Below are 11,119 nucleotides of genomic sequence, written 5' to 3'. Positions count from 1 at the left end.
TATAGGGATAAATAATAATCAGTATTCCATTTAATAATAATGGTCTCTCGCAGATGTATTTGTCTTTTTTTCTTTGCTTATTATTGTGATATTTTGTCAGATCAACAAGTAACAACTTAATTTTCTTTTACTTTTTCTTTTATCTTTGGTTAATTGTTTCATTATCATCATTTCAAGTGTATTCAGACCTTTAAAACCAAATAACACTAATGTATACTAATGTGGTCTGAAAGTTGGAGCACCTTCTTTTTTTCTCTAATATATCTCTTATTATACAATCAGTATAATTATATTTTTCTGTTCTTAGCATCAACATGAACTCCCTGAATTTCTGCTGGCAGTCTGATGGAGGTGTGCACCCCCTCCGCGGTGTGAACTCGATGCTTTTCGACCTCCACCACCAGATGGCGGAGCAGTACCACGTTTACTCTGCATCCAGTCCCACCGTGCACACCCTGTCTGTGGCTGAAAGGCTGGCAGGTGGGTCACCAGAGTCCCACACTAACTCAAACACTGCACATGATTCAAAAAGTAACATCTAACAGTTTACTCAGAGGTTAAAAATGATTTAATGACACTTTTCCCTGAACTATTCAACTTCTTATCAGTTATAAAATATGATAAATTGCAGATTTTTTTTAAATACCTATGATCATCTTATTTTATATGATTCATCATTAAAGATCAAACAATCAATTAGGATATAAAAAGGTGTAATTAACTTTACCTCTACTCGCTACATAATGCAGTAATACCAAAACAATTATATAATACATATTCCACTCTGAAACAAGACATACTGCATAAATGGTCCTTTTAATTTTATACCTCATGATACTTTTGTACTTTTCTATTAGTTAATTTTAAATGTGGAACTTGTAATGGACTATATATTACATTTTTCATCTCTGGTTTCGTAAACATGGAGAAACCATTCCTCTTAGCACCAAAGTTGATCTGGTGGCTAATGGTTTCCTAACTACAACACTTCATAATGGTTTTTCCTTTAATTTGTCGCCCATTTGTATGTCAGCCTAACAAGTTTATTCAGCAGATAAAAAGCTGACTGTCAAATCACTCCAAACTGAATCAACCCTCCACAAAACAAAATGGACATACCTCTGAAAAACGTCAAACTACCCCTCAGCTATGTTCCTTTACAACCTTAACCTAATCTCTTTTGTTTCTCTCCGTTCCACCAGAGCTCATACTGGAGGCTCGCTATGGCAACCAGCAGAAGCAGCGCCGCAGCCGCACAGCGTTCACCGTGTCCCAGCTGCAGGCTCTGGAGAAAGCCTTCCAACAGACGCAGTATCCCGATGTCAGCATGAGAGAGAGACTGGCTGTCTGCATCAACCTGCCTGAGGCTCGCATTCAGGTCAGAGCTCACTCCATCCAACACCTGACTGTCTCCATGTTTGTATAACTGTTCATCTTTGGTCCACAAAGAGCTGGAAAGTATTTATAAAGTCCTGCTGCATTTGCCATTTTATACCAACAATTAATTCTCAAACATGTAACGTTATTGGGGTGAATAAAGTGAATTATATTAATCTTAAGAGCACAAATATTTCTTATTATAAGGAATAATAATGAAAACTGTTTCTTCTCTGACACTCTTGTGCTTTTCTTATAAAATGTCAGAAAATAGCTTAGAGCCCAAGGTGACGTCTTCAAACATTTCTCTTTTGTGTGATCAACAGTCCAAAATCCAAAGATATTTAGTTTACTATCATGTATGATACATAAAAGCTTCAAATTTTCACATTTGAGAAGTTGCAACAAGCACATTTTTAAGGAAAATTGCTTAATGATTCTTCCATTATCAAAATAGTTGCTGCTTTATTTTCTGATGATCAACTAATCGATTAATCGTTGCAGCTCAAGTTTTGTTTATCACTTCTATTTTGTTTTATTTTAACTTAATTTCATAGGATTTCCTCTTAATGTGTATATATTTTCACATTTTCTTTAATTTAGTATTTTAAAGTTGGTTTACTGGTCATTTTTAAATTGAATTGTAAAGCATGTTGAAATTTGCCTTGTGCTAAATCATTAAAGTTACTCTGTCTCCTCCAGGTGTGGTTCAAGAACAGGAGGGCAAAGTTTCGTAAAGGTCAGAGGTGTTCCCCGCTCTCCAGAGACCAGAGTCTGGAGGAGGCGACACATCAGACCATAGTGGGACAAGAAGACAAAAAAGACATCTCCACATCACAGACTGACAGCAACATCCCTCCTCCTTGCTGCCCTCCTCCGGTGGATAAAAGTAGGGATCTTTGCCCCCCTCTCACCCCCTGTACAGACTCCGATGTTTCCAGGTGCCCCCTTCGACTTCCCTCTCCTCCACTTTTCCCCTTCATGACATCGGCCGAGCGTTACAGCCACGCACCTCACCAGCCTGTTGTGGGAATGCTGTCCACTGAGCTTGCCCTCCCCCCAATGTTTTGGCCCTTCATACAGCAGCACAGCTCTGCCCCGGGGGTTCCTCCATCGTCCGTTACTAAAAACTGTAGCCTCTCCCTTCAGACTGCTTGTTCAAGTAAAGCTGTGCCTCACCCTCACCTGGGGTTGTAACTGTGAACTTAATAGATCTGATACCAACATCCTTTCAGCTCCATGTGGACTCAAGTACACCTGAAGCTGACATATGTGGGAGAGGACAGGGTAACCGCCTTTTTCCTGTTAACTCGACTACAGACGAGAACTAAATATGCATTTCTCTTTAGTTTTATTGACTGCCTGTATGTCTAAAGGGATGTAAAGCTGTACAGTCACGTTGTTTGATAAATACTTAGAAATTATCTTTTTTAATTAACACCTACACACAGGCTGCTTCCTGTAATCTATTTCCTTCTGCATTATAAGACTATATGTCATTATATAGCTGGCTACACAGCCAGTAGCTACACAGTAACAACAATAACTAAAGAATTTGAGAAATGCTCCTTAATGTAAAAAAGCACTACAACAAAGAAATGTGAAATAAAGACATTAAATTCTCTGTTTTTACCTGTTTTTTTGGTGAGGCTGTATTGTAGTGCTGGCTGTGGGATGGGTTTCACTCAATTAAAACGTATTTTGGGACACAATCATGAGCAACTATTTAGTATAAGTCTCTAATTCAATATTATCATTTATTGGCAGTGGAATTTGGATTGTGATATGATGATAACATGTTATCATTTTGCAAAATCCAATTTTACAGATTATTTTTCAAAGTGAACTCTAATAAAACACATCTATTCATTCTTATTTTTATGCACATGCTGACAGTCGCTGATTAAACATGATTTTCTATATTTTTATTTTGCAAACATTTGTCATGTCAATACATGTCATAAATATCAGATTATTGTATCAATATTAATATAGAAAAATAGGTTTTAAAGCGAGAGCACTGCAGGCAACTAATTGTTAAACTTGTCTTTGTTGTCTAGATATTTTGACAAAATTCACAAGTCTAAATCATGTAGTCAGAAAGTCAGACATCAAGTGATTTAACAGAGATCAAATACTAGAACATTGTGTAAAGGAAAAGTGGTCAATGAAGTCACATGTTATGTTTAAGCTCTACAGCATGGGGATCTCTCTCTTTTGTCTGTTAAACTGAAATATTAAAATATAAACAGACTTAAAAATAGTCCTGTCAAGGCTTTCAGATTTGAGCTGTCAAAATATAACAAAGTGGAAGCTCTCAGCTTTTGATTTAGGGTGCCGACAGTACAGGTAACAACAATGTAATAGAGGTGACTCAGGATCAACCTGTAGCATAATAGGCTAAGTATGTTTGAGGGTTCATATTAAGGACAATAATTCTATGATTTGTGTTAATTTGTGCCAAATTTGCAAACAAAACAATAGCATTGTGTAGCACACCTTTAACAGGTTGTAGATGTTTGAAACTCTTCAAACTACTTTTGCTCCACTTGTATCATGAGTCCATTTATCTATTGGTCAAGTATGTTTACAGATACTGGTAAAGTGTTTCTCAATGTACACAAAATAAAAACACAACAATCTTCAGAAATGACTATTTACTGCACAAGGAATGACTATTTACAGGTGAAACTGTTTCTGTTGACTGCAGACAGGATGAAAAATAGTTCAAAGAAGTGAAGTGCTGAGATAAATATTACATGGTAAAAAAAAAGAAGATACACTAAGTGTGCACCTGCTACAAGCACAAAACCACTAACACCTAGGCTGATAACGCAGGACAAGCTGATAGAAGAAGCTGGAGATGAACAGCTCAACAGCTCGACCTGTATGTGTCCTATTTGTGCTGATAAACTACAGCAGTACATCACACTGCAGGGTATACTGTACCCTACTTGCCCCCAACCCGGAAAAATGTGAGCTCCCCTGAAATACATGATATAGTTTGCACGCTGTACTTACCCTAACAGTTGAAAACATTATTTAGAAGATTAGAAGGTACTCAAAAAGTAATCAAATGTAATAAGTTACAACAGCTACCTGCCCTAGATGACATCTTTACCTCCCGCTCCCTGCAGCAGACACACATCATCTTAAAAGATCTACTCCAACCTGCCCATCTCCTGTTTGAACTGTTGCCCTCCAGGAAATGCTATAGGTCCACCAGAACACGCACCACATGATTTATGAACAGTTTTTATCCCAAAGCCATTACCATAATTAACTCTGAACTGAAAACAAACCCCCTGGAACACAGCACAACTTAATGTGCAATAATTTATTTATTTATGTATTAATATGTGAAATAATATCTATGAGCACTTTTTTAATATCCCATTTTAACTGCATACGCTGGCAATGAATGAGTGTATGGTTTGTTTTTACTGTGAAGATGAGAGTATGAGTGAATGAATGGATGCATTTATTTATTTTTGATCTATCTTTATTTTTGTATTTATTTATTTAAATATTTGAGCCCGGTCCTTGAGTCCACCTGAATTTCGTTGTATGTTTTGTACAATGACATTAACGAATATAATATAATCTACTTTGATTAATTAATTGAAATAGTTACATTACTCATTACATTTTAAATAATGTAACTAGTAATCTGTAATCTATTACATTTCCAAAGTAACCTTCCCAATCCCAACCCTGCTTATCTTATCTTAACCCTTAAACAGGCAGAAGTGGAAAATGAGATATTAAAAAAACTTAATTTGATGTTACTAGTTTTCTCATTTGAAAGTAAGAAAATTCTACACATATTTTGTAATATATTTTGGATTTTATGAGTTGTATCTCCACCAGGATACCCTACTCCTATTAAGGTATAAAAATGGTCATAATGGTAAAAACAATTGAATATTTTATTTAATATAGGAAAAAAAGTGATAAATTCTTGCTCTCTCTTGTCATTAATATCAACAGATACTAGTTTCTAAACAGATTTTTATAATTTCTATCAAAGTATAAACTTACCACAAGCTTCAATTCTACCAAGTCAAGGCATATACTATTGAACAACCACCGTACCCATCCTAACAGGGTGATAGAGAGTCTGTATCTCCTGGTGCACGTTGCCTGTTTAAGGGTTTTAAAGTAAAAAGTACACGAACTTACGCCACATGTTTCTCTTTCTATTCACCAAACATGTTTACGTGGTTTCTCTGCGCAGTGGGCGCTGCGTGACGCTGTGCGCGGGTCTCTTCAGCTGAGGGAGGCTTAAAGAGACAACAGCTAAACCATAGCAACTTGAGGACGAGAGACAAATTAAATGGGGACGATTCCTACACAACACAGGACAACCATGACTTCGACAGCTTAAAGGTAACATGCTTCTTTTTTTGGTTTCTTTTAGCGACAGAAACTCACTTACTCGTTGTACTGTTGTTGTTGTTTTTTTGTGTGTTTTGGTTTATTTTTGAAGACGTCGTCTCGCCGTGTTTTAACGTAGTTGCTAACGTTTCGTGAGCTAGCTGAGCGGTAACAGAGCGCAGGCTGCCCCTACTCAGCACTCAGTCGGGGTTGTTTAGGATTAAGGAGTTGCCCCGGCAGTGGTCAAGATAATAATGGCTGGAATTTGAACTAAAAAAGGTGAAACAATGCTCCTTTTTAAAATCACGCTCTTACTACTACAGTCGACAACATTTTAGTATTATAGTGTTAGTATTTCTCAGCTTATTATTAAGCGTTTAACTAACTAACCAGGGTAGTGTAACAGATAGCCAATCAATCAATTAATGTTTTATATGTTATGCTCTGTCCTGTTTCCACTTGGTTATGGTGATGTTGACAGATTAATGCTGTTGTGTGTTTTTTGTGAGTGATCAGGCCAAAGAGAGAGAGAAGAGAGAGAGAGAGAGAGACGCTGTTTTAGCTGCTAGCAGGGTTAGCTTTGATAGCTAAGGCACGAAGATGAACATCCAAACGCTTTAAACATTAATTTAATCATAACTTACATGTGGCTGCTGTTTTATTTTATTTTATAGAGAGATTAAGACTCCCTTAATTGCACTACGATTGAAGATATATGACGCTAACTTGATCAAATGCTAACTAAATATGTGGCCCTGTCCGCCGACCTGACACCAGCCAGCCTTCACTATTAGTCTCATGTTAACCATATATATTACAGCTACTCTAAGGACATTTATCATCAGGATTTTTGTGTGTAAGATTGCATATTTTTCTCTTCGTGTTTCTTCTCCAGGTACTTTTAAGATATGGTAAAAATAAAGCGTGATTGGATGACAGCTGCCAGCTAGCTGTGTTAGCCTTGATAAGCTCAATTAGACACATATTTAGCTTTTTTATCCAGGGTAAAAATGTAACTTAAAGACGTGGGATGAATGTTTATTATCAAGTTAAGCTTCTCTGGTTGTATTTTGATTAATATCTGTAACATTTCGACTCGATTATGTCGTGTTTATTGCTTGCTAACCCTAGCTGTATTAGCTGTGTAAATGCAATTGTGGCAAGCTGACGTTTCACCATCTATATTTTTTAACACTCATGATTTCATTTCATTTTAGTCTTTAAGATCACAGTTTCTTATGTGACATCACAACCTCAAACTATGTAGCATGGTTTAAAACAACCTGGTAACTATGAAACAGCTGACGTGAATTTAAAAAAACAAAACAATACAAACTTCCTGGAAGGAGACAGTCTAGCCATATGGGCCAAAGACTGCCAAAAGTAACCTGAAGCAGACTATTATTCATTAGCTTTATGTTGTTTTCACAGTAACATATCTACCACTTATTATTTCTAATGTGTTGACTAGTAATGTGTAGTGTTTTGTGTGTCACCTTGACAAGTGAAGTAGCTTGGTTGTGTGTGTGTAGTGCACTTTGCCACTTCAGTGTAGTTATAATAATTTTAACATGCATGCTCTAATGGCTTTTTACCCACCTTGTTTATTCTACTTCTAATCTTGTGACCCAGGTAGGCTAGTCTCTTCTCGTTTCCCTACAGTAAGTATGCGTCACGCTACAAGGAAAAAACATGACAGTGATAATGATTGACTGCACACCCAAGTTTTAAATGTTCCTTTTTCTCAGGTGGGGATTTTTTGTCTCTTATAGGCTGTGTCATTGTTTATTTGACTATATACACGCCAACATTCAGGCTCCAGTAGGTAGTATAGTGTCACCTAGTTTGTGTAGAACAGATTAAAAAAGGCAGATGAAATCATGTGTGTGTGATTCATTCAACAATAAGATTATTTTTATTCCATATGTTTGTCTGATAATGCTGTATCTTCGCCATCTGATATTAGCTTCCCAACCAGTCAAATATACAGATGAGCTAACTGTATCAAAATCCTGTAATAATAATAATAATAATAATAATAATAATAATACGCTTCCCAATGATGCAAATGTTACGATGAGATGGGGCATTAGAGCGGTCATTGATCCATGTAAGTGCCTTTCCATAAGGAAAGAGTAGCTGCCCATCGTTACTGTCTGCATTACCTGCTCCTCTTAAGCACTGCCGGCCTCTTAGATCATGGACGTGGGGGAGTTATAGGAGATAGGAGAGGAGCTGCTGCTTTGGATGGAGAGATGGCAGCATGCAGTTATATATTAGTCGCACGGAGATGGTTACAGAACTGAAATGATGCCTGTGATTGAGATTTTGTTTTTTCTGTGTGTGCCTGGCGCTGATATCTTTTCACTTTTTCACAAACCATACAAGAATCTTTATATAAGTGAAGATATATCTATTCGTGGCATCTCTTTTCACTCTATCTTTTCTCGATTGAGCTTGAAACTCCGCTTTTAGACACTTTAATCTCAAATGTGTCTATTATGTCATCAAAATACATCTTAATATAATCTGCAAAATCTCCTGAAGTGTGAAATGTGACTTTGGCTCTCATAGAAATAATAATTAATTATAAAATAGGTCTTTTTTTTCTCTTTTCTTTCTTTCTCCTCATGTCTGAAATCCGCTGTGCAATATTTCCGCTCACATTGATCGCTTTATTGAATTTGCCTCGCGTTGGTCTGCAGCGAGATCTCATTTCAGTCAGAACAGCCACCGTAGACATAATTTGATCTTCATGTAAAAGGCTTAATTTTTATTTATTTTTTCCAAATTTTTAACTATTGATTCACTTGGTTGTCGAATATTTTGACATGTATTGATTGCTTCACAGCGTATTTAGTATTTCAGAGTACATTTCATTAGAACTTCAACTAATGATCATTATATTTATCGATTCATCTGTTGATTGTGTACTTTATTAAGCTGATTAATCGATTAGTTGTTTGGTCCAGAAAATGGTGAAAAACTGTTTCCCAAAGCCAAAGATGACATTGATTGTCTTAGAGGACCAAAAAAAAACTAGAAAATATTCATACTTAAGAAGCTGGAATCAGAAAATGTTGATGTTTCAAACTCTAATAAAAAAGGCTAGGGGTTAATTCAGTAGTTGACAACTATTACTAACTAACTTATTCTAAGTGTAGATTGTGATAGCCACCAGAGAAATTATGTAGTAAACATAGTGAATATTACTTTCCTAACATTAAAACTTCTTTAAACTGTAAAACCGGCCTCAAAGTGTTATAACTTCTTGTTACAGGCGATTGTTTCACAGCCTTTGGACTAATTTCTGTCTGTTACTGTCCACAGATATCAAGCTGACATCGAACCCCTCCGTTACCCGTCTGGCTCGTCACTGTCGACTCTAACTCTGGGTTACCTCCTCTGCCCGTCGCCCTTGCAACATGGAGAGCGTCCACTGCGTCACTGAAGGCTGACCCGAAAAGGAACAAGGCGCTCCAGAAGATGTTCCCAAGTGGCCTTCTTGTGGACGCAGCAGCTGGCTCTCGGAGTGCTTTTTTATGACTAGTATTGTATGCGTGTGTCTGTGGGCACATCCTAGCAGCACAACCTGCCTATTCTCCAGGCTGGGGGACGTGCTACTCTGAGACTGGAGCCGGAGCGACACGCAACGGAAAAAAGGAAGTGCAGCTCGTCAAAAGAGCTTTCTGATAGACGCAAGGGGGGCACTTCGGCTGTAGTTTCAGCTTGTTCGAGTGTCTTCTGAACCATTGCACATTTTTAACAGCGACACCTTTCCTCTGTCTAGTGAGATTTGTCTCCCTCCCCCTCCCTAAAAAGCATCCTCTTCTGTCGTTGTTATTGGAGCTTCTATGGTTTGCATGGCTGGAGAATAACCGTGGAGAGGCCAGGGTATCACAAGCTTATGGATTTTGATAAGAGAGGGGGCAAGGGAGAGACAGAGGAAGGGAAAAAGATGTCTAAGACAGCAGGCAGCAGGACTGGACATGGGGGCCGGAGTTCAGGGACCAATTCTGGAGTTCTTATGGTTGGCCCAAACTTCCGCGTGGGTAAAAAAATCGGCTGCGGGAACTTTGGAGAACTGCGGCTGGGAAAAAATCTCTATACTAACGAATATGTGGCCATTAAATTGGTAAGTGTGCCCTCTGGGTTTGTGAGATTTGTGTAAACATTTTTTAACAAATTTTAAGACACACAAGTTCTGATATTCAGAATTCACCATATCTGTTTCCAGCTGTGCTTTTTTGGGGAGTAAAAATCATACCGAAAGAGTGAAATGAGAAAGCAAAATGCGCAGCAGAGCGCCTGCAGTTTGCCTCCTTGACCCAAAGTGAGACAGACACAGGAAGTAAATATGAACCATCTAACCCCCACCCTTCTCCAACAGTTTGTTAATGAGTCAACCGTGCTCTATTTGTGTTTATCAGAGAGGTGCAGAGGAATAAGCCGAAACCAGACTGGATAATATCTTTAAACCAATGTTTTTCCGTTTTCCCTCCTTGTCGTGTGTCAATGAAGAGGGCAAAGTGAAAGTAAAAAGGGGAAAGTGGTTTTTTTTTTACCCCTTAGTACAACAAAAATGTGATATTTCAGATCCTTGAATAGGATTTTATGAAATTAGACACTTGATATAAAACAATATGATGCTGAAAAGGTGATTTATCAAACTTCTTACCTACATATATCTCACATTTTAATCATGTTAATTCATGTGGAAGCTCCTCCTCCAATAAGCTCACACCAGGCCCTTTATGAGCAATCAATAATTCACTGTGTCTCTTTTGTTTTGTGTCAGCGTGAACAGCTCTGGTTTTAACTGCATTTAGACAAGTGAAAAACCACATGAAATGTCAAGGCCTGTTTGTTTTCTGATTGCTCGATTCGAGGCCAGAGACTGACTGAGCTGCTCAGCCATTTCCTCTTCACGTCGACTTTCCTCTTCACATGTTTTTTTATTTTTTCTTTCTCTCATTTCTTTCCTTACCACTTGTAGCGCTTTGATCTCTGGCACGTTTTCTCTGACAATGCATTTTAATGTAAAGCCTAACCTAAACTTTATTTAAGAGGTAGTCCTACTGAAAGGCAATGAAGGCTCGGCATCATCATCCCCACCACAGCTCCACTGGTCTGTGTATGATTATTCTTACATTTGTATCTCCCAGGGAGGTCATTATCTCCTAACGGGCGTCCACTGAAGGCTTTGTTAACCACAGAGAAGGCAGAGGTTAGCAAACAGCTGTAATTGCAGTTCTCCTTTCCTCTGAAAATCTTTTAGTTTAGTGCACGCTTGCCTCTCCCCTTTTTGCTTGTGAACCCTCCCATCTGTTTGGGTATTTTTATCCCGATGGTGTCCGGCTATATC

The 11,119-nt window shown here is 37.9% G+C and overlaps 2 protein-coding genes across 4 annotated transcripts in view; both read left to right on the top strand.

Annotated features, from left to right (window-relative positions):
* The first annotated feature begins 314 nt into the window (after positions 1–314).
* On the top strand, positions 315–2,596 carry zgc:101100 (uncharacterized protein LOC445169 homolog). Its single transcript, XM_062424835.1, has 3 exons — positions 315–480; positions 1,203–1,378; positions 2,080–2,596. Exons 1-3 carry the CDS (start codon positions 315–317, stop codon positions 2,572–2,574), a joined length of 837 nt encoding a protein of 278 aa, XP_062280819.1. The 3' UTR covers positions 2,575–2,596.
* A 3,082-nt stretch (positions 2,597–5,678) lies between these two features.
* csnk1g2b (casein kinase 1, gamma 2b) overlaps positions 5,679–11,119 on the top strand; it is a 41,010-nt gene continuing 35,569 nt past the window's right edge. For all 3 annotated transcript variants that reach the window (XM_062423739.1, XM_062423738.1, XM_062423740.1), the window contains exons 1-2: positions 5,679–5,766; positions 9,085–9,889. In XM_062423739.1, coding sequence (XP_062279723.1) covers positions 9,662–9,889 — 228 coding nt within the window. In that variant the 5' untranslated portion in view covers positions 5,679–5,766; positions 9,085–9,661. The remainder of the gene's footprint in view (positions 5,767–9,084; positions 9,890–11,119) is intronic.

Source organism: Scomber scombrus, chromosome 8 (assembly GCF_963691925.1).
Source record: "Scomber scombrus chromosome 8, fScoSco1.1, whole genome shotgun sequence".
Lineage (NCBI taxonomy): Eukaryota > Metazoa > Chordata > Actinopteri > Scombriformes > Scombridae > Scomber > Scomber scombrus.
Note: the sequence above shows the minus strand (reverse complement) of the source record. Positions and strands in the feature narration are given on the sequence as shown.